Below are 24,480 nucleotides of genomic sequence, written 5' to 3'. Positions count from 1 at the left end.
TAGAGGTCACTTTCTGTGAAAATGACATTGTCCTTAGTGTAAATTAACAAGCAGTTCAATTTAAGAGCATGCAAAATGGAAGTCCAGCTATCAATGAGAAGAACTTACGTGTTAATGACTACCAGCCTATAAACCAGGATCACACAAGGCTTATTTGGTGGATATGGAACCAATCGGATGACATTTTTAAATCCTAAGCATTTTCTGAAGTTATATCATGGACAGTAGTCTCTTATGGATGTACAGATAGATGCAATCTAGTGGATAAAGTGTTTTATTTTTGTGAGATGTCAAGCTGGAGCACAGACAAGGTTTTAACAATCACCTTGACACCATACTGAAATCAGTAATCTTTATTAAAACATGAGGTATCCTGCTGTAGCCTGATGCATGCTCAATAATCAAGGTAGAAAAATCTAAAAAGGTTAAGTCAGGTCCTCTGGGCGTTCAAAAAACAACAATAAAATAAAATAATACAATTAAAAAGTAATTATTTTTTGAACGTCCAGAAGACCTGACTTAACTTTTTTAGATATCCTGCGACATTTCTACGTTAAATACTTATAATTTTACACAAAAATATGTATAAACAGAGAGACGGATGGACAGACAGACACAGTCATACCATATTAAGTCCCGTTGTAGGACTGGTGTACAAAAAAAGGAGGTTCCCCAGAACAGAACCCTGTGGAACATGTTACTTAGGGTTCTATTCTCAGTATTTCAGTATCTCAGAACAGGATTTGGTTTGCAAGCTAGTATTATAGTTAGCCCCTTGCTATATTTAGTTCAATTCGGGTAAGAACTCCGTTTCAGCCTCTTCAACAAACACTTGCAGCCTTCAGAGGTTTCTCCTGTCCCGTGTGGAGACGAAGCCTCTCCTCCTCGCGCCTGCTCCCAGGGGGAGGGGCCTCATTGGCCAACTCGGGTGTAAATGTCTGGAATTCCGTTTCCGGTTTAGGGAGTGGACGGAGATTTTATTTCCCCCTGTCTCTTTTTAATCCTGACCAACTTTAATCTCCACGTTAGCTCGGGCAGATTTGTGTCCCGGCTCAACTCCTCGCCAGGACGATGGCTTCTTCGCCTCAGAAGTCTCCATCTTCCCCGAAGTCCCCGACTCCCAAATCCCCGTCTTCCAGAAAGAAAGATGACTCTTTTCTGGGAAAACTTGGCGGAACTTTGGCGAGAAGGAAAAAAGCTAAAGAAGGTAAAACAGCTGGCAAACATAAATAAACCAGAAGATATTCGGCTTGTTTTGCTGGCCGCTTTTTGAAAGCTAATCGCAACTTTCATACAAACTGTTTTTACGGTTTTTAAATGCGTCGCAAACTAAGCTAAACGTTTAGAGAGCTTCCGTAAACATTTAGCTCTTGTCAGTTCCGAGTTCAGCTGATAAGAAGCAGCTGAAAATGTAACTTGTTGTGAGTTTTTTAGTTTCTGCATCCATGTAAGGTCTTCAAGCCTCTTGTTGCTGTAAGAAGTGAGGAATGAGTAAACAGGCCTGAGACCAACACCCAGCTGAAATAAAGCTTGTTGCTGAAAACTGCTTCAAAACCTTAAAACTTACTTGAAACGCATCAATAGCTGAAAATGGAAAGCTGCAAGAAACACAAAAAGCTGAAAAATAACTAAAAAAAATGCAGAAAACGTTTAAATTTGCAACAAAAAAGGCTCAAATACACAGAAAAGCAGTAATTGGCAAAAACAAAGCTAAAAATGGGCTGAAATTAGCTGAAAGAGACTTAAAAAAGAAGCTTAAAATGTTGAAATAATTTGAAACGATCACAAAAGGTGTAAATTACCCACAAAATAAGACAGATAAACGGCTAAAATTATCAGAAATGTACAGATAGAGTGGCTGAAAAAACAGAAAGAAGTGGAAAGGAGTAGAAAAATAGCTGAACTTAGCAGAAAAAAGCTGAACTAGAACCAAAGCAGAGGGAGTGCTCTGAGTGGGAGTGGGGAGTGGTGGCGCAGAGGTTATGGGCCTGTGATCCAAAGATCGCCGGTTCACATCAAAATTGTGGGTGTGGGACCTGACTTACTTGCCCCCATCCTCATTCGCCCCACTCTAGGCCCATGAGCAAGGCCCTGAACCCCCACCATGTGCTCCCTAAACAGGTCTCTCTTGAAAATGAGTTCTCGTGGCTCAATGAGACTACCTGGATAAATAAAGGCTAAATGAAAAAAAAAAAAAAAGCAGTAAAAGGTTTTAAACTTCACAAAGGGTTTGAAGGACTTGGAAGAGAGCTCCATTAATTTTCTATGAGGAAAAACGTGGCCGAAATAGCTAAATATTTCAAAAAGTAGAAATTGCACAAATACAACTCATTGCAGGAATGTCCTGAATGAGTTGAAACTTTTGATATATGAATTATTGAAATAGCGCAAACATTTCTATACATTATTGCCATAATTGATATTTGCGTAAAAAATAATCCATAAAGACGCCACCTAGCAATTCTGGTAACTATAGGCTTAGCGTAGCATAAGACTTTCTAGGTTAATGTGCACATAGACAAAGTAATGAAAAATAATCTTATTTCCTAAAAGTTGACCCCAATGACAACATTATGCAGTACACAGACTGAAAAGCAGTGGACCCAAAATAGATCCTTGAGGTACCCCATATTCACTTCTCTCCCTGTTTGTGTCTCTTTGAGGGTCTACAGAAGATTGATTATCTATAAGCTGTCCTTTATTGTCATTTAGGCACATATCAGTGTATCTGAGCAAAAGTCAAGTCTTGCCTCATCATTTCAGCTAAAAATATTTTCCTCATGGGGTAAAATGTTTACTTTCCACAACATGACCTCATTATTCTACAACTCACTCCTGCATAGTTCAAGTCAAGGCACAATTTTTGTGCGTTTGTTTAAAAACAGGAACTGTGCATTTTAAATGAACAAACACGAACTTGAGTCTAGTGTAGACTAGAAATGGACAATATCTGCCAATATTTCCACGTTTAAAGTTTCAGAGTCTAATTTAAGCTAGAATCAGTGCAGCTGATGAAGAAAACGCTCAAAAGAGAAGCTGGTTTAAAAAAATAAATCCATAATCTGAATGGGTAAGTTAAGAATCGTATCGCATCATTAAAACATTCTGTAGGTTAAAATAAGTAATTTTTGACTTTTTAAAATAATTTTGTCACTAAATAATGATTAAAAACTAGAGCCCGACTTTGGGGGTGTGGCTATTTTTGAGCTTTGTCCACCCCCAAAAATCTAAACGGCTACTTTTTAAACCTGTTTTAACACTTGACGATCCTAACATGCCTTCACATTTTCTATTCTCCACTATTCGCCATAAAGTTACCAAGAGTGCTACAAAAATATAAATTAAACTAAGAGACACTCTTCCCTGCTCATTGTTTAAACAGTCAGTCGTGTATGAAGGCATATATATAATTACCACAATGTTAAATTTATTATTCTGGATAAAGTTTTAGAAGGCAGTAGCCTATGCTAGGTTATCTAAACATTAGCTTGCTAACTTGAGAGACGCGTAGCTAATGACAAGCGGGTTGGAGGATTGAAGATAGTGCACATAACAGTTATTATTGTTGATTTATTTTACAGATCATGTACAATAACCTCAAATGAACTCTGTTCAGCAAAATACGATACACAGACAGCTGCTTCGGCTGTGCTGTGAGTCACGTGGCATGGCCAAGACTTGAGAGTAGTCCACATGCGTCCTCTGCTGGATGCATTGTACAATTACGCCTTTTTCAAGTATTTCCTGAGTGAAAATTAGAAGTGTTTATATCAGCGCCTAATGGGACAATTATCACTGATACTGATATGTCCACAAATGCCTATATTGGTCTAAAATATCGGCCCTACTGGTATATCAGTCGGGGTCTAATAAAAAACATCAAAATGTTAAACCAGTAAGGAAGCTGTAATGCAGAACTTTGTTTTTGTTTTTAACTTGAATGTACATTTTTAGTGTTTGTGGAGTTGTGTCGGTAGGCAGGGTGCTCTGTTCTGTTGTTGTCAGGGCGCGGCACCCTCCTTGGATAATGGTAGAGGAAACACCGACTTGCTTGATTCCCAGCATCATCCCTGTTCAAGACGTGACTTTCTGAGATAAAATTGTTGCTCTGAAGTACTTTGTTGTTGTTCAAAACGATGATGTTTTTTGCTCGTGTCCGTAAAGCTGTTCGTCTATAGCGTTCGTGAAATATCTCTCAGGGGTGACTGATTTTAATCACTGATTGAACTAGTGGGTGCACCGATTGCAGTTTTCTGGCCGATCACCGATTTCTAAAAAGTCTGACCTGCCGATTACGATTTTGGCCGATATCGCTTTTGTTTTATAAGCGACACTGTCGGGTGTTATATATGTCACAATGCACCTTCAATTTTCCAATATTTTATTGAAAAACATACCATGATTGAACAATATCCTAGAAACAATACAAACTTGTTTTAACTGGCCATGAGGTAGTGCTCTGAAATATAAATGAAGTTTAGACAACTGTTAAAACGACACATCCGTTTCTCATAAGTATCGGCCGATGTCCGATTTCCCAAATTTAAGGAAATCGGTGCTGATAAATCAACCGTCCGATTTATCGGTGCACCCCTAGATTGATCAACTGATGATCTTTTCAAGTCAATGCAGTTTGAGGGTTTTAGTGGGCCGTCACTGCTAATCATCTGTAGCCATTAGCCAACACTAAACTGGCTTCACCTCAGTGAATTTGACAGATTTAGAGCTGAATTTGGGCGTGGTAGTAGCTGACACTTGTTCACAACTCATACTCTGAGCACTAACAGATCATGCAGGAGATTGAAAATAACATTATGCACAGAGTTTGACCAAAATGGCTATAACTCTGTTGTGGTTTAACTTAAGATGATTTTGCATGCTGGGTCTGTTGTGCTCACAGATAAACAAGTTTCACCTTTATTTGTAATAGTTCATAAACCGTGCTGTGGAGGACTTTAACTACTAGGGATGTTCTATACATAAGAATATATAAATAAAAGCCTTTTTAAATGTTCAGTCATTTCCACGCAGGCCTGCTTTGGCAACACAGCGGCTCTCGGATGACATTTACTGCTGAAGGCCAGGCTTTATCTTTGAATGAGAAAGGTCGCCTTCACTTGGATGATTACTTTGCGTCAGTCACGATACTGTTGCACAGCTGAGCCCCAAAATTTATGTCTCCTTCCTCCATCGGACGTTCGCGCAATCGCATCATATTCCAGCTGCAGGACGAGTGCAGAGTCCGGTGATTTGATGGAACACGGGGGCTGGTCGCTCTTGTGCTGATGATTGAATACATTTAAGTCTGTGTGACGTTTATGGCTGCGTGTGCCGAGGAGGAACTGGGGGGTTGGAAGTGCAGTAATGACCGGAAGAAAGGGGGAAAAAGGTAAAGGATGAGGGACGGGAGGGAAGCTATACGATGAGGAGGAGGTAAAAAAAAAAAAATAAGATGGTCAGGAAGCTTTTAGAGCATCTGTGTGCTCCCTGAACGTAAACAGATTATACATAATTTTATATCCTCTTTGAATAGCGAGCTAATCTAAGATGTTACATTAGGGTCGACGTGAGCGCTCAGCCTGCGGGTGATGAGCTGCTTCTGTTAGCCAGGAGAGGATGCTTCTACCGGGGGGGACGCACACACAGAGACATGGGCTGTGGAGCGCTCTGCCCTCCAGGTAGGACCAGATCCCTCAGCGTGTAATCTTTCCATCGGCGTTGTCGTTCACGTGGCTTTGCATTTTTCCTTTATTGCACCAAATGAATACATGTCATTTACTATTTAACTGAAGAGGGGAGGAGTGACGCAATGGGAGGATACTCGGGTTGCCTTTTATTCTTTTTCAGTCTGCTTCTGAATTAAAATCTGTGTTTAAAGATGAGAAATGTATTTTGCAGTTAAAAGATCCTCGTACCCAACAGCCGTATGTCAGCATGTGCTAACTGGTCTGGTGTATAGGTCAATCTTTACCCAGTTAAAGGATTTTTTTTTTTTAATGACCAGCTTCTCGCACTGTTTTTAATTACCCAGAATATATAACATAAATGAGAAGATTGATAGAGGATCACATTTATGATTATTATTCATTTTCTGTCATTTTTACAGAAAGTATTTTTTGTCAAAGTGAGATGCCCTTAAGCTGTCAGGCCCTTAGAAACCCACTCCTTCTGAGATATTTTTATTTTTGTAAAATGAATTCAACAAATTTTAGAACCCTGAGTTGAAATCTATTTATATCTACTGGTCTAAACCTCTTAATCAAACTTATCTCCTTTTAAATACCTGAAAATAAAGTTTTTCAGCTTTTTCGTCTATAATGTATCTGTTTAAAAATAAATATTAATTTTAAAGACCACTCGATAATCTTATTGAAGAGGTCATCGTTTTAGTTGAGGTTTTGGGGTTTGGTGTGTTCACGTTTTAAACGTTTCAAGATGGAGAGAGTAAAATATTCTTTTGTTTGTTTGTTTTGTTATACACTATTTATTTTCTTACAGGGTTTGTTGGTTCTTTTATGGGTCATTTTTCAAGTGTTTTTATTTTTTTTTTTTAATGTATTGTGTTTGTATTGTAATAAAAATTTAAACAGGCCATTTTTTTTTTGTAGGTTATACTTCACTTTTTAGTCTTTTTATTATAGATGCTCGATATTGGATATTCGGCCGATATCTGATATGTTAAAACTTATTTGGCCGATAACCGATACCAATACAGATATTTTTTCCGTAGACCTACTTACAGACAGCGGCTACGTATTTTTTTCTGCTGTGGAATTAAAATACATTATTCTGCATGGTCTTTGTCAGTTTGACCTGCTACCAAATGCAGATGCCAAAAAGGGGACTGAAAATGATGCAACACTTCAAATTGGATTATAGGGGTGCACCGATTGCAGTTTTCTGGCCGATCACCGATTTCTACAAAAATGTGACCTGGCGATTCTGATTTTGTTTTTTATTAGCGACACTATCAGGTGTTATAAGTTCACAATGCATCTTTCATTTTCCAATATTATTTTATTGAAAAACATTCCCTTGAACAATATCCTAGAAACAATACAAACTTATTTTAACCGGCCATGAGGTAGTGCTCTGAAACGTAAAAGAAGGTCAGACAATTTTTGTTTAAACTAAAAAAATCTGTAAAATCAGTTTCTCATGTAAGTATCGGCCGATTTCCCAAAATTAAGGGAATAGGGGCCGACGTATATATAATTTATTTATATATAACGCCTTTTTATATCGTTGAGTTATTTTAATGAAATGTCCAATATTTCACTTTATCGCTAATATCACCCGATACCAATACCATACCGATAATATCGTGCATCCCTACTTTTTATACTATATTGTCTGTCAGAGGTATGTCCTGTCTCTCAGGTGTGTACCTAAATATTTTTCTTTGGTTTATGCCGTGCAAATAAAATAAACCTTTTGACTAGAACTAACGGGAGTGTTGTTGTATTACTGTAGCGAAGCTGGATGTTGTATCGGTTTGAGCAGCGTTGTGGCTGTTAATTGACTTTATGAATCAGGGGGGCATATATCACTCTGCAAGAATATTCTCACACACCTCTGTGACATGTGATTTGTGTGTGTGTGTGTGTGTGTGTGCACACGCATGCTCCTGCAGACATACTCTGCACATCCAACTATTTATGGATGGTGTTGATTAAGAGGATGTTCCAGTGAGGGCAGAGAAATGCTCAGGATGTTCACTTTATGCTCCAGCACACACACACACACACAGATCAGATCAGCTAATCTCCTCTGGTTTCTGACACTCTGAGGTTCAGACCACGCTGTGTTTCTGTGAAGCCTGCAGAGAAGCAGGAAGCAGCGCAGCTCCGTTGGCCTGACGTCACCGAGCTAACCTGCGGCTGTTTGGAGCATCAAGAGCTGAATGCTCTCTGAGTCTGGGGTCTGCAACCTTTACTGTCTAAAGAGACATTTTTGCACCTTTGTTCACTAAATTAAACGTGTGTGGGGCCGTAAAACCTGCTGCAACTGTGATTACCAACTGGTGGTCCATGGGCCACTTTAGGTTTGTTAGAGGGGGCTTTTCTGGCCAGTAGGGATAAGATTAAAAAACTAAAATATTTATTGATTTTTAACATTTATTTATTTATTTATTTACAATTTAAGATGAAAGAAAACACCAGATTATTGTAAAGAAAGGGGGGGAAAAAAAAATACATTTTTAATATATATATTTTTTTAAAGCATGAACTATGCAGACCTATGTTAATTTTTAATTGTGGAAAAAGTTAAGTATACTGCTTTGAAGAAATGAAGCATAAAGTTAAGAATGTTTTAATCCTTGTATTAGTTCTACTATTAAGATATTTGCAAAAATAAATGACAGTAAAACGGCTAAAACTAGCCACTATTTGTTGTCGGTAAAACAACCTATACAATTTAATTTTATTTGTTTTGGTCAAAGAATGAAAGAGTCCTTACAGAGGCACCAGAGAGCTGAATGTGGCTCCAGAGCCTCGTGTTGCAGACCCCTGCTCCAAGTGATAGTTTTTAATTTAGTACCAGTTGATCGTTCTTCAAGGTCACATGTGGGCACCTTTGCTTCGACGGGTCATTTGTAAAGAATAATGAACTTTCTGTGGCATTGCTTGTGGTTTTCTTCAGCTTCTGACAACTCCAGTCATAAATTCTTCCAGGCAAATGCTCCAAAATAAAATAAAGTTCAAATCTGTTGCTTTTATTTTTTGCCTTTGTAATATTTTAGGAGTTTATCAGAACACAAAAAAAAAAAAAAAAAAAGCATCTTAAATTGGCTCCGTCATGTCTTCAGGTGGTGTCTGCTCATATCGTCTCAAATAAAAAACTGAGGTCCAAGAGTCCGATGTTATGGGTTGAACGTGAAAATTAAAGTATTTCCAGAAAACATCTGTTTAAAATGAAATGAGTAAATACAATTGGTAGTTTTACGGTAAAGAAACAAAACGTTTGTCACATTTTACGTTTTATTTAGGTTCATGGGGTTTTCATACCTTTTTCGAAGGTTGAATTAAAGACAAATCCCTGGTTTCACATCCACAATTGGACCAATAGGAACAAATAATGAGTTCTTAATTGAATCTGTGACCCAACTTATCAAACTCCGCAGATGTTTTTATAACTTCTTGGGTGATTTTGATAACGGACACATCACCAGCCACAAACTGTAACAGAGAAATTACAAAAACTACAAGAAGTTTCCTATTTTACGTGGTATAATGATGTCAACACAGTGTTTATTATTAAAACTAAATCCATTTTAATGTGCTTTTGTAGTGTCTGAGCTTCAGGAGGAGGGGATCAACGCCATCAACCTTCCTCTCAGTCCTTCGCACTACGAGCTGGACCCTGAGGACACCATGCTCGGTAATTTCCTGTTCATACAAAACTGCAGTTTTAAGACCTGACGTCCAGAGGCTGGTAGTTTTACTGAGCACAGATCATGTTGAGACGATGTTTTAGTCATATTTTTCTGCCAGTTGCATACAAATTTATTATTTTTCTCCTTTTCTTCGTCCGTCAGAGGAGAATGAAGTGCGCACCATGGTGGATCCCAACTCCAAGAACGATCCCAAACTGCAGGAGCTCATGAAGGTCTGAAGGCTTTATTCTGTAACCCATTTCACAAATCATTTTAGCTTTATGTAAACCAATGCTTAAGAATTTGGATGAATGAACGTAATATTTCAACAGTCGAGGGAAAGTTTGTCTCAACTTTTTGACTCCTTTGTGATGAAGGTTCTGATCGACTGGATAAACGACGTCCTGGTGGGGGAGAGGATCATTGTGAAGGATCTGGCTGAAGATCTGTACGATGGGCAAGTTCTGCAGAAGCTGTTTGGTGAGAAGTTGAACTCTTAAGATGTTTAGCTGAGCTTTGCTTTAGGTGAACGAAAATATCCCTCATTCACATTTTTTTAATTTGATTTCATTCATCCAGTTTGTTTTTCCGTTCTTACAGTGAATGACTCGTCGCACTCTTTTAAACTCTGCTGTGTGTGTGTTTTTTGTGTGTGTGTCGATGTTCTACAGAAAAGCTGGAGGGGGAGAAACTGAACGTGGCAGAGGTGACCCAGTCGGAGATCGCTCAGAAGCAGAAGCTGCAGACGGTTTTGGAGCGCATCAACGACTCGCTCAAACTCTCCACCAGGAACATCCGCTGGAACGTCGACTGTAAGGAACAGAGCTCATTAAATCAATGACAACTTCACTTTTCATGAATTCTCACAGAAGCTGGAGTGCAGGAACATTTTAAGAGTTTGACCTGCTAAGAACAAGACAGACGTCTGTCACCTCAGATATTAATAATAATAGTGCGGAGATTGCCTGAAATATACCGAATTAACATTTTTGCTTTTCTTAAACCCTTTAAATACACTTAAAGTTTAGCAGTCCTTGAAGGATTGCCTATCACCCGCCGTCTTTCCTGCCAGAGTTTTAAACCAAGGTCATTTTATGTTGTGGAAAGACGGTGTTATGGCTGTTTTGGTCAAACTTTGAGAACATCTGCAATCTCATGCAGCATTGCCACATCTTGCACGATCTGTTAGCAGATGGGGTATATTTTGTGAATGACTCTCAGCTACTATCACACCAAATTTTAGCCCAATATTTGTCAAATTGGCTGAGTTATGGCCATTTTTGTGCATTTTTTTAGATCTGGCATTGCCATCTTGAATCATGTTGATTCCAACAGTAAATCAGTTGTAGAAGTACATCTAATGATTACACTCTGAGAGTTTCATTGTATTCCATCCAGCGGTTCATGAGATATTTTACTAACAGACAGAGTTGATCCTATTAGTTAAAGGCAGAGTTTTAAAAACAGATCTTGTGTAATTGGACAGCCCTTGGGGTATATCTTGGGGATGACTCCTAACTACCAGCACACCAAATTTTAGCTCATTATCTAAAAAAACAAAAATAGAAAACTGATTTAAGTCGTGGCCATTTTTGTTTGACTAAGTTTACTTGGCTGGGCTGGCTCCAAAAGGTTGTAGGTTGTGTATATGAAGATAAATTGGTCTCGGAAGTAGTCACACAAGCGTACAACAAGTTTTTTTATGTGTGTTCAAAACAGATCCACGCAGTACTACAAGTTTTACAAATTCATACAGCGAGTCACAAATGCATAAGCCGTTTTTTCAAATGTACACAATTCACATTACACGAGTAGAAATATTCCGCACAAATAGTCAAATACATTTTGCACAAATCGCCTGATGCGCACGGATCAGCACCGTGAATGTGACTTTTTTTTTTACCTCTCCAGATTCACAAAGGTAGTAGTGCTGCATTCAAGGCTGGTGAGAAGATGGGACATCTAAGCTCTACCAGATTTACTGAGTTACTGTGAAAACACACATTTCTAACTCGGCACAGTGGCTCATAACCCCTTGATTAAAACACATACGCTTACATTGAAGTTCCTGGATTACAAAACATTTACTTTTGTGAACCGTACGGTTAAAACAAAACAGCCTAAAATGAGCACTGTAGGTTATTTTTTTGTGTAGAAAATGTAGCAGGAAAAATACCTGAGAATATATTTTCTGCTATATTTTGCTGAGGAAGAAAATACTGGAAGTTTTAGAGGTAGAATAACCGAACCATTTTGAGTAGTTCATTTCAAATGTACAGTTCACGCAAAAAAATACAGGAAATATATTTTTACGGTAGTTTTTCCACAAGAAGAAAATGTTAATTTTGTTTACCGTACGGCTTAAATAAACATCAAAAATGAGTAAGTTATTCTTGTGGAAAAACTACCAGGAAAATATATTTCCAGTAATATACATTTTCCACTTGAAGAATAACTTATGGTACTCATTTTAGGTCGTTTATGCGTTTGTAAAACTTGCAGTACGCTTGCGGATCTTGGCGTGCGCATCCGAATCATGTACGCTTGTGTGACTACTTTGGAGACTAATTTATCTTCATATACAGATGTGCAGCCAGAGTGTTTTAATACAATACAACATAATTTATAAAGCACTGTAAAACAACACCATTGGCCAAAGTGATGTACACTAACATACAAGCATAAAAAACTATAAAATCAACAGATACCAGAAAAGTAATGAACTACCAAATCATAAACGGCAAAGAGTCAAAACAATACAACAAATAACTTAAAAACAGTAAAACCAACATTTCAAGCAGAGTTAAAAACCAAAGAGAAAAAAAAGTGTATTTTAATAAAATCCATCCTGTGGTCGTGCGATCATCAGTAGTACATGTACCAGGATTTGATAACCATAAATGTTTGGGATCGTTGTATATTTAATGTGCCTTTTCGTTCTGATGTTTTTCTTCTCATCAGCGGTCCATGCTAAGAGTATAGTTGCAATCCTTCACCTGCTGGTGGCGCTGTCGCAGCACTTCAGAGCACCAATCAGATTGCCGGACCACGTTTCTATTCAGGTGGTGGTGGTCCAGGTGGGTGTAACGGTTGTTTACTCCAAATTTAACTCGGATCACGTCTTTACTAAGACTGCTGTTTTGTTTTTTTAATCTTTATTTGTCGTCGTCTTGTTTGCGTTGGTTATTCTTTGCCCTCTCTTTATGTCTTTCAGAAAAGAGAGGGCATTCTTCAGTCCAGGCAGATTCAAGAAGAAATCACCGGCAACACAGAGTGAGTTGGCTTCAGCGTGGCTCAATTTTAAAGCAGCACGTTGGAAACACGGCCAACAGATTTCAGTGCTGCTGATACAAACAAGCCTCCTGGTGATAACAACACGCTGCATCAGGCTAAAGCACCGAGCTGCTCTCTGTTCAAAGGACCAGACTTTTTTGTCGTTTTAGTCATTTTTTAATTCAGATATCGTCTCCGTTTTTATGCCTTTTTCTTTCATTGCTTGTATTTGCTTTGATGTTTTGCTCTTTGGCAGTTTCCAATAGGCATCTTTAACTTCAAGGGTGTTGAAAAACAAATTTTTTTTTTTTTTACTAACTTAACAGTCAAACTGTCTTATGGTCTTACTAAGACATTCAATAACCACAGGATTCAAGATGGCCGCCACAGCTAAGCAATCTTAAATACAAAAGCTGATTTAACTCTGTCAGATTTACAGAGTTCACATTTGGTGTGGTAGTAGATGGGACTGATGGGGGAGTGGTGGCGCAGAGGTTCGAGAAGGTGGGCCTGTGATCAGAAGATCATCGGTTCAACTCCTCATACCGACACCATCAAAATGTGGGTGGGAAAGATGAAACACCCACACCTGCCTCCACCCTCTTTTGCCCCACTCTGGGCCCTTGAGCAACCCCCACCATCTGCTCCCCCAGATGTCAGCTCTCTGCTCCACACAGAGGGCTGTGGCAGCTCAGTGGTCTGTGGTTGCGTCAGGAAGAACATCTGGCGTAAAAACAATTGCCAAGTCTTCGTGCGACTTAGTTCGCTGTGGTGACCCCTAACCCCTGGTGAACACTAACTGATGGAGTGAAATCTGTGTTTAAAACTTTGGTCTGCCTGTTAGCAAAATACCTCATGAACCACTGGGTGGAGTTCAGTGAACCGTTTAGGAAATAATCATTGGATGTACATCTACACCTGATCAAGATGGCCGCCACAGCCTAATGAATTAAAGCAAAACCCAAAATGTTTATATTTCAGTCAGTTTTACAGATAATAAGCTAAAGTTCGGTGTGGTAGTAGCTGTAATTCACAACATTTACTCCTGAGCGTGACATTGAAGCTTAATGGTAGTTTGAAGGTTTGACCTAAACAACTTTCTCAAAATAAGATCTTATTCTAAAACTCTTGGCTACGAAGCGGCCCGGGGACGGGGACTGAAGAGCCGTGTGTGGCTCCGGAGCCGGGGCTTGCAGACCCCTGAGTTATAGTGGCACAAACATGGAGCGCAGGTGAAGAGGAACGCAGCAGTGGAATGGCTCCCTCAGCTGAAGAATTAGACAATTTAAATCAGTCTCTCACACACTTTTTGTTTCCCCCTGGGAGGCCGTCCTGCAGTCCGACAGCACCGACCGAGGAGATAACAGCGGGCCAACCCTCACACACACACATTTGGTCATGGTGGATGGATAGACTGCTAATAAAACACACACACACAGTGACAGTAGGGTTATTACCACACCAGCAGGACTGTTGCCCAGACCTGCCTGCGTTTGCCATCAGAGATTACACCATGAACACGTGTGATTAGTGCGTCTGTGTGTGTGTTTGTGCGCCTGCCATTTCTTGCTGGCCTGCCTGCTGCGATATCTCTTCCTCCGGGACACGTGCGCTGCAGCGATTCCTTCCCTCCAGAAGCACCTGACCCTTTCCAGCGAGAACAGCCTCCAAAGTGCGAGCGCTCTAACAGCAGACAAAAGGAGCTCCATTCCCATAGAAAACCTGCATGTTCTGCGCAGACGTGTCTTCATTTCTTGTTTCAAACCCTGCAGAATTGTTCAGGGATTTTTGCATTGTCCTGCAGCATGTGCTCATTATAACCTCCTGACTGATGATTCTCAGCAGAGGTGCACCTGTGTAAGGCTTAATCAAATTGTTTTACCCAGCTGCAATATTGTATTGTCATTTGTTTGACATAATCCCTTGGTTTTTCTACATTCCTCTGTGATTGAACAGTCTCTTTTCTCTCATCATGAACAATCGAGTGTGAAATTGTCAATAAGTAGAAACTGCCTTTTTGATTTTTGTATTTTGTGCTTTTTGTTCTATGTTTCAGAGCGTTTTCTGGCAGACATGGTATGTATTCATCAAGAACATGGGTTTTCAGTGCCTCCCAGGATGCCTTTATTTATTTTTGATATTTAATAATAATTAATTTTTGTCTTTATTCTCCACAGAGCGCGATGCTTTCGACACCCTGTTTGACCACGCTCCAGATAAGCTGAATGTTGTCAAAAAGGTAAAGAGGCTTTTGTCAGATTTTTATTTTATTTTATGGGGCATGTATGACATCTCCATCCAGCTATTTTATATAAAAATAAACCCTATTACCACTATTTATAATGTTAGCAAGGCTTCCAAGTGCAGAATATTTGATACTTTTATTTAGGTTCAGAGAAAATGGTTTTATTCCTTTACTGTCCATTTTGACTGGATTTGGAAAAGTTTGATGCCAGCAACTTGTTTGAAACAAAGTTAGTTTTAACTGTTTAAATCTTCATATTTCCTTTTTTTTTTTTTTTTTTTTGCTTTGAATCATTTTAAAAACTGAGGATTTTAATTTCTGTTTCACAAGAGGATTATAGCAACTTTCCATTTTGCTGTTTGTCTATTTTCCAATTTTTTTTATTTTATTTTATGAATCTTAGCTGAAATTTTTCTAAAATTCTGTACAATTTACAACAATATTATTTATTCTTAAATAAAGCTTATAATTTTTTTAATTAAATATCGGAAGAACGATGGACTCTTCGCGGAGTCTCACAACATTTCCGAGAGTTTTGAATTTTCCTTGCGTAACTCTCAGAGGCTCTCTGTTGTGTCGCTCGAGTTTTAACACGTTTAAAAAGAAATGCAACATTTTCTCTCAACAGAACAGACTACAATCAATTTATTGTCACAGTTTAAGATTGCTACTTTGATGCATCTGCAACATTTTTCACAAAAAAAAAATCATTAAACAACAAAAACGTACAAAGAAACACCTTCATTCATGTTGCTGCAATTCAGGAGTTTTTATGTCTGTCGTTCAACTTTTCAGGCCTCTGAACTGGCAGAAGGCCTAAAGAACCCTGTCCAGGGTCAGGGAGGTCAGAGGCGATTTTCTTTGCTCTGCAGAGACACCACGAGCTGGCAGCATCATTCAGGAAAGGCAACACTGCATTGGGCTTTTTTATTGGGTGTCTCCAACTCGTCTCCGGAGCGCTACAATTGTCCTCTGACAGACAACGGGTCCCAGCCTAAACACCACACCAATGATCAATAACGGTTATTAAAAACTTCTCTAAATCTACCGAGCTTCGCTTTAAAAGTGTACTCTGGTAGATTAAATAGGTAGAAGATTCTACCTTTACTCATCTGTCGGACCGTCTTTCTAACGGCTGCTGTGTTTCAACTGTGCTCTTTTTTTTTTTTTAATTGCACAAATGTTCAAGTCTTCTGTTTTGGATTCAGAAATGCAATAAAGGCTGGCATTAACTTTAAAATGGAAATGAGGATTAAATGGTTTATTATTCAGGGTCGTAAGGTTTGTATACCGTAAGTAAAACGGAATACTCTGAATAAACCAGACGCAATGGAGTACGGTCCAGTGTATGTCTTGTGCCAGGTACATGGTGAGGGTTGAGTCAGGAATGGCATCTGGTGTGATACACTTTGTGCAAGCTCGCATGTTTGTTTTTAACTAAACAACACCATACAAGATCAGTTGAGGCCTGGGTTAACAAGCTGGCTGGCATGATGCAGAGAAGGAAGGTAGATGTTTTGTGTCCCAAGAGACCAAGTGGAAGGGCAGCAAGGCTCGCAGTATTGGAGCAGGGTTCAAACTGTTTTACCATGGTGTGGATAAAAAGAGAAATGGAGTAGGGGTTATCCTGAAAGAGGAGTTTGCAAAGAATGTAGTAGAGGTGAAAAGAGTGTCACATGGGGTGATGTGTCTGAAGGTAAAAGTAGAAGGTCTGATGCTAAATGTTGTCAGTGGTTATGCTCCACAGGTTGGATGTGAGGTTGTCGGGGAAAAATAAATCTCGCTCGCAGATGTTTGTTTATTTTTTTTGTCTTGTTTAGCTCAGTCAGCATCTGTCGTGACATTTTTCTTTCTCGTTCTTCAGACTTTGATCACGTTTGTGAACAAACACCTGAACAAACTCAACCTGGAAGTTTCAGAGTTGGAAACTCAGGTAGGTTGCAGACTCACACCAACAGACATGCTCCTGAAATGTGACTCAAATCCATTATTAATTGAAAAAACAACAACAAAACAACAATACTTTTTTGATGGTTTTTACTAAGTTTTTCCTAGCAATCTAGAAAAAAGAGCAACTTCAAGATAATGCCATAATTGCACTCAGTAGATTCAAACCTTTATTTTTCAGTAAAAGTCCTTTGTGTTCAGTGTTCGTGCTGCTGTTTCAGTTTGCAGATGGGGTTTATCTGGTGCTGCTGATGGGTCTGTTGGAAGGATACTTTGTTCCACTCTACAACTTCTTTCTTACGCCAGAAAACTTTGATCAAAAGGTAAAACACCAACATTTTTCCTTCTTTAAACTCACAGTTACCTGCCAGGGAAATCAGCTGAAAAAGAGTTGTTTTGTTTCCTTGATAGAAGATTTAAACTCATCATTTTAAACGTATCACAGTCTGGACAGCTTTAACTGAGGTTAAACAGCTGGAGTGGGACAGTCTGACTTCTCATCAGAGGTTTACAGGAGTCTGTTATCCCTAATGGGGGAAAAAAGAAGAGTATTTGAGATGCACTGGTAATAATTATTTGTCATTTTCAGTTTTCAGGTCTTGTTGCTGAACTGTTGTTAAACTGACCAGATTTATTTACATTTAATTTATTTCACAAAGGAAACTGTTGGTTCATTAAAGAGCATACAAGTAATTTAGTTGATGAAAGCTAAATAGATTTTAGATTTTTTTTTAATGTAAATATTGAGGTTTTAGTAGCATTATTATATCTGTTGAGCCGCCTGGTGGTGCAGTTGGTCAACGCTGTTCCTTCAGAGCTGGGAGGTCCTGGTTTAGACCTCCAGCTGGTCCTTTCTGCAGGGAGTCTGCATGCTCCGGTTTCAGCCCACATGCCAAGAACATGCATGTATTATGAAATTCTTTATCAAAAGGGCTCGTGAAACGGTCGGCACAGATATTCAGACCAGAAGGAAAAATAAAACACAGAGGAAGCTGTCACTGCTAGGAGTAATAAGTGTCCTTTATTATCCTGCCACAGAAAACAGCCAAGCAAAAAACATGTACACTCTTAACACACAGATTGATATGAAATAACTTCTCACCGTGACACTGGCCGGGAAGCCGTTTTCGACCCAGGTAAAGAAGAATCACATCAAAATTGGTGTATGGCACCAGCGCGCGGCTGATCCATCACAGGACTTCCCGGCCAGTGTCACGGTGAGAAGTTATTTCATATCAATCGTGTGTTAAGAGTGTACATGTTTTTTTGCTTGGCTGTTTTCTGTGGCAGGATAATAAAGGACACTAATTTATCCTAGCAGTAACAGCTTCTGTCTTTTATTTTTTCCCTATTTGTCTGAATATGTGCCGACCGTTTCACGAGCCCTTTTGATAAAGAATTTCACAATACATTTTTGGCGACGAGGATGGGATGTTAAGAATTTAAATAAATAATTCTGAACGGCTGCACCATATTCAAACGAAGGAAAAAAAAAAGAGTGTTGAGAGAATGCGAGTTGCATTCTGGACAAAGAGTCCGTTGAAGTTGTGCCGGGTTATCCAACCCTGGCTTTGTGTTTAAGAGGTGGAGGGGACGCCCGAGCCTTTGTGTAAGAGTTTTAAAACAGAGAAAAAAGTTTATTCAGACGCCTGAGGAGGCGTGAGCTGAACGGAGAAAAAGTTGTACCGGGATGGGAAGAAGTCCCATCCCAGTTGTTTGTTTATTGTTTTTGAAGAGGGGGAAGTCCTGTGATGGATCAGCCGCGCGCTGGTGCCATTTTGCCATTTTGATGTGATTCTTCTTTACCTGGGTCGAAAACGACTTCCCGGCCAGTGTCACGGTGAGAAGTTATTTCATATCAATCTGTGTGTTAAGAGTGTACATGTTTTTTTGCTTGGCTGTTTTCTGTGGCAGGATAATAAAGGACACTAATTTATCCTAGCAGTAACAGCTTCTGTCTTTTATTTTTTTCCCTATTTGTCTGAATATGTGCCGACCGTTTCACAAGCCCTTTTGATAAAGAATTTCACAATACAATGCATTAACCGGTGTGTCTAAATTGGCCCTAGTTTAGGAGTATGAACGGTTGTTTGTGCGACATGCAGTTTGTTGTATAAAAACTTGCTTTAATTTGTGATCATTTGATCACTGCTGCATTGGATTTGTTTACTGGTTGTTTTACTGGTTTTGACAAAGTTTGACAACACTGACTTCAAGCTACAGATTTGAACATAACAAATACCTTTTTCCATTTGTAGATTTTGAATTGGTCCAGATGCAGTCGTGTTTTTGCGCAGCCAGAGATCTATGTGACTCATCTTGGTCCTGACCCACAGTTTAAGCAACACTTTTAAATCAATACTCTATTTCTGAGGAGCCTTGTGCACTCGGAGCCAAGATTCTCCTCTCAATAGCTTGATAAATGTCGTCCATTTTCCCCGGAGCCCATTCAGCTCTGTAGCACCGTGGTATTCTGAGCAGGCAATCTGCGGACACCACAGTAGCCTTTTGTTTGGGTTTTGGCCAGCGGTCCCTGCCAAGCTGCGGAGCAAAATGGGCATCGGTGGTAAAATGTACACAACGGCTCTCACACACAGATACTCCTGGCCCAGAAGAACCGGCAGCGTCTGTAATCTCCTACTGCACAGGGAAACACTGGAGTGGCTCAGGGGCTCAGCTCGCTCACTCTGTGTCTGTGTGTGTTCGAGGGCCTAGAGGCCTATCAACGATACACCAGGGGTGGGCATGGAGAAAGCACTCCTGCTTCTGCTCAGTGCATCTCTTCTTCAGGCTCTTCCTCTCTCTCTTTTTGTATCAGAGGGGTTTAGGTCATGCGTTTCACACAATAAGCCCTTGTTGGGCAAAGCTTTTAGTACTTCACAGCAGGGCGCTTACACACATACACAAAGGGCAGAGGATAGAAAACATCTTCCAGCTATTCGGCCTCTTCTCTCTGATTGGTTTCCCACTTAGTTTTTTTTTTTTTAGGTTGCAACAGAAGCCTTTTCAGAACAGAATCTCTGCTCATCCGATGCTGTAGATTTGAAAGTATGAATCACCTTTTATTTATTTTTTTTAAATCCATCGGAAGGAAATTCCAGCTGCGTGTGTTGAATAAACAGCACCTCTGACACATTTTGTCTGTAAATCATCATTTTAATCAGCGTTACCTCATTATAATGTGATCATTACTTTGTATTTAAATATATCTGTACTTGCAGTCACACGTGTTGCTCATTAACATGTAGTGATGTTAATGATGCACCAACAGAATTGTGATTACGACTGTGAGCGCTGCAAAGCCAATTTAAAATGATTCTTTCCAAAATCCTGAGCGTAGGATCTGTCAGGAATAAATAAAGCTAAATGTGTTGCTCTAGATCAGGGAGGGGCCCAATACATCGATCACGATCTACTGGTTGATCGCAAAGGTAGTATGGGTAGATCACATGGCATTAAAAAATAGACGGCAGCTGTTTTATAGGATAGATGATGTCTTGCATCATCTATCCTCACTTTGTAATTTGTCACTTGATTGACATAAGGGCAGCCAGTCAGAGGCTCCGTTTACACTACATGAAACATTCAGCCATTCATTCACAGACAACAGCCCTCATTCTCTCAGAAACCAAAGGTTTCTCAATCCAGATCTCAGAGTGGACATTTTAGGGGGAATCCTCCACGGAGATGTGAAATGCTCTGCAAGTGAAGTCGCACATGCGCACTACAGGCGGCTGCAGTCCAAAGGTTTTCTTCACTAACAACAGTTATAATAAACGGCAGAGAGCACAGTGTTTTTGTGCTGCTCGCCCTTTTTCAGCATGTAGGAGCAAAACTAATAAAACCCAGGGTCCAAAGAAACGTTGGTGTGTTCATCAGTTTGCAGACGCTGCATGTGCAATGAATGCATCCGAGTCCAGCATCAGGGTTGCCAGATAAATTTAGAATGTCCTATTTACCCCTTCCTTTTCTGTGCACATGCTCAACAAACACAACACACACCTCATCTTAGAATATCATTACTCAGCACATATGACAATTTAGGTCAAAGTACTATAAATTTAAAGCCACAGTACTATAGTTCATAATTTCTTATCTGGCAACCCGACTGATATGGAAACTAAAGCGTTTTTCGTGTAAACCTACTCATTTTTTGTTGATTACCAGTAAACATTGAAAAAACACTAAAGTTTCCGGAGGTTGTTATCATGTAAGCTGGGCCTTATATTATAGATCACTTTTGACTCTGTCATTTTAAAAGTAGCTCGCATGCTGAAAACGTGTGGGCACCCCTGATCTAGAGGGACCTGGATCAAAAGGGTGCAGCATAAGTCAGAATCTCACAGGACTGTCGCTGTTGGAGACTAGTTGTCAACTCAAAATTGTGAAAGAAGTTTGAGAATGTTCAGTCACACACAATTGTCAGTGTTTCTAGTCGTGCATCTGCGTTCTGTGTGGCTGTTGTTGAAGTCACCGCCCTTTTTTGTGCCCAGCTAAGAAAACTCCAGCTAGTTGAAGCCCAGATACTTGCGTTGTGACCTTTAGCTTGATAGAAGCCGAAATGCCTCCAAACTCTTCAGTTTCAATTCAGGAGTCTCCTCTGGTTTTGTCATGTCTCTGCTGTGTGCGGGCCACCAACCATCCAGGCGCTTGACCTGCTGTTTCCACTCAGTTTCATTCAATTTTTGACATTTTCAAATGCATTCAGAATCGTTCACGTCCAGATCGCGATGCATCTAAAACCAGTTTACAACCCTGGTGTTGTTCCATGAAGCTGCAGAGCGTTTGTGCAGCCGTTCAAGGCATTATTATACAATTTGCATGAATGCAAACACAGAACAGCTCTGCGCAGATAAATCCACCGGCGGTTCTTCTCAGGAGGGGCTTCATGTCTGCGTGTGACATGTTGGTGTTTCAGTTCGTCTTTCTTCTGTCTCCTGTCTCTGCTGCAGGTTCACAACGTGTCCTTTTCCTTCGAACTGATGCAAGACGGAGGGCTGGAGAGGCCAAAGCCCCGACCCGAGGGTACGATGCCCATTTGCTATTTTTTGCTTTGTCACAGCCTCAAAACGAAAAATTAATCCCATTTAATGCAAATAAGTCTTTTAATAAAAAAGTAACAGAATATCTCAAAATCAATCAAAACAAACACATGAACCAGTTTACATGACCCATAAATAGTTTAATTCATTTTAATTTATTCTATACGTTGTTTAAGTGTTTAATCTTTGACTTTTTTAAACAATACAGCACAGTAGTGTGCAAAAGTTTTAAGTCACATTTTACGTCTGTACATTTTCAGTTTTAATTTAGGAAGATTTTACTGGGGTTCAGACCTTTCAGAACAAAACTAATTGGCCTGTTGAACAATGTTTAGTCGGGTCATCTGGACAGTTTCTTTTTCTTTTTTTTTTTTTGTTGAGACGGTTCGTCCTTCATCCAAAGGACTTCATCATTACAAGAAGCCACAACAAACTAAGTCCCACAAACCGCACACTCATAGTGGACCAACCAGTTTGCTGGTGATGAGATGGTTTCTGGAGTCCGCCCTCTCCCCCATCGACTTCTCTGAGACAGTCATAGCCAAAGTGGTTCAAAACATCAAAGTTCATGCTCAGTAATCCAGGTAAAAAAAAAATCCAACAAAGTTCAGTTATGTCATCTGGACTTTTTTTTTTTTTTTTTTTGAGACGCTTCGTCCTTCATTCAAAGGACTTCATCAGTGCGAGGAGCACTTTGGCTATGGCTGCCTCAGAGGAGTCGACGGGGGAGAGGGCGGGCCCCAGAAACCATTTTATAACCAGCAAACTGGTTGGTCCACTATGTGAGTGCGCTGCTTGTGGGACTGAGTTTGATGCGGCTCCTCGGACTGATGAAGTCCTTTGGATGAAGGACAAAATGTCTCAACAACAAAAAAGAAACCATCCATATGACCTAACTGAAGTTTTTTGGATTTTTTTACTCAATTATCATGACCTTTGATAATTGGCTTATTTATTTATTTATTTATTTGTTGTTTTAACTCATTTTCTGTGCAGTCCTGTTCCTGACCACGACGGCATATTTTAGATTGAGCTGATCCTTAAATTTATAAACAAGTTAACTAAATCCAGTGGAAATCAACACCTTTCAACTGAGGAAAAGTTATTTGCATAAACATCCAGGTGATAAAACAGAACCGCTGTACAACCACGGGCAAATAAAGAACCCTGTTTGTGGTTTAAAGAGGTTGTAAAACGAAATGATTTTGAGGTTGTGCACACTCAGCACATTTGTTCTGTGCACTTTGATACACAGATAAACAATTGTTTACTCTTCCATTCTTTGTTGTTGTTTCCTTTAGATATTGTGAACTGTGACCTTAAATCCACGCTGCGTGTCCTGTATAACCTCTTCTCCAGGTACAGAAACGTGGACTGAGCTTCAAAGGGAACCCGTTAACACAAACTTATGAATGTTTTTATCTTCTTTTATATATATTTGTACCCACACGAATCACATTTCTCCTTTTAGTTAATGAAACTCAACACATTTGTATTCACTTTAATTTCTGCAGACATTTTATTGGTGTTTTGTTACAATTGAAGCTTTACAAAAAGCATTTTGAAGCCATAAAAGTTAGTTTATGATGAGTTATCGGTTGATTGTTTAGCAGCATTTGTTTTCACCCAAAATGTTTAAATGTATTTATTGTACATTTTGATACACTTCTTAATTTTTTTTCATTATTTCATTCTGTTGTCACTCATAAGTGCCTTTATTTAAACATAAAAACTCTGTCGGCTCCTGACATACCGAGAGGAATTTACTCCTCAGTTGTCTTAAAGCTCCAGAATTTTATTAATATTATTTAGACGGGGCTCCTAAATAGTCTTAAAGTCTAGAAAGTATAAATTTTGTTTCTAGTATTTTTCATGTCTGGCTAAGTATTAATTTTATTTTTTATTTTTTTTAACCTGATGTTTTTGCTAGAAAATAAAAACTAAATTTCTCAAAGTTGCTTAAACAAAAGTATTTTTGACAAGTTTGGTTGTTGTTTAAAATGTAAATAAAAAGTAGGGACGCACCGATCCACTGTTTTCACTTCCGATACCGATATCGTTTGTTTGCTGTGATTCGATACCGATCCGATACAGGGACACATAACCGTGCAGAATTAACTTAAAACATTTTGTTTTTTAAACGCAGACATAAATGTACTGAATTTCAAATTTATTGAAAACTGCACCAGTACAGCACAACAAAAGCTTCACGAGCTTGGTCAAACATGTAAAAGCAACACTAATTTGTTCAGTCTGCGCGATTATGAGTATAACATCAAATGTAAAATAAATAATAATAAAAATACTGAAACTGACAAAAACAATAGGTTGACAACTTTGGTCAAACATGAAAAAATAAACTTCAACAAACCTTTCAAATGGTTCAGGAATTATAAATATAATGTATAATAAAGGAGTTGAAATAAGAGGCTAAAACAATAGCATCACTAGCTTGATTGGCAGATATTTAAAATAAACAGCAGCTCCTGTCCTTTATGGATCAGTCACATTATCATGATACTCGATCAAGACTTTTTCGACACCGATACTAACATCTGAAATGTACGCCTCTACCGATATTCATTCAAGAACTTTTT

General features: G+C 39.2%; 1 protein-coding gene across 1 annotated transcript; it reads left to right on the top strand.

Annotated features, from left to right (window-relative positions):
• The first annotated feature begins 1,005 nt into the window (after positions 1 to 1,005).
• parvaa (parvin, alpha a) lies at positions 1,006 to 23,552 on the top strand. The gene is made up of 13 exons (XM_037682642.1): positions 1,006 to 1,207; positions 9,292 to 9,381; positions 9,539 to 9,609; positions 9,754 to 9,856; positions 10,048 to 10,188; positions 12,338 to 12,453; positions 12,591 to 12,649; positions 14,706 to 14,725; positions 14,827 to 14,888; positions 16,759 to 16,827; positions 17,063 to 17,164; positions 21,794 to 21,866; positions 23,185 to 23,552. Exons 1-13 carry the CDS (start codon positions 1,072 to 1,074, stop codon positions 23,259 to 23,261), a joined length of 1,119 nt encoding a protein of 372 aa, XP_037538570.1. The 5' UTR covers positions 1,006 to 1,071; the 3' UTR covers positions 23,262 to 23,552.
• Positions 23,553 to 24,480: the final 928 nt, after the last annotated feature.

Source organism: Nematolebias whitei, chromosome 10, assembly GCF_014905685.2.
Source record: "Nematolebias whitei isolate Nwh7 chromosome 10, NemWhi1, whole genome shotgun sequence".
In the NCBI taxonomy this organism is placed as follows: Eukaryota; Metazoa; Chordata; class Actinopteri; order Cyprinodontiformes; family Rivulidae; genus Nematolebias; species Nematolebias whitei.
This window is presented reverse-complemented; position numbering and strand designations above follow the sequence as displayed.

Excerpts from the sequence above, each read along its gene's own strand:
- parvaa (XM_037682642.1), top strand. The coding sequence starts at position 1,072 with ATGGCTTCTTCGCCTCAGAAGTCTCCATCTTCCCCGAAGTCCCCGACT. Across the intron at positions 9,382-9,538 it reads CCCTGAGGACACCATGCTCG|AGGAGAATGAAGTGCGCACC; the intron begins GTAATTTCCTGT and ends TTCGTCCGTCAG. Across the intron at positions 9,610-9,753 it reads AACTGCAGGAGCTCATGAAG|GTTCTGATCGACTGGATAAA; the intron begins GTCTGAAGGCTT and ends TTTGTGATGAAG.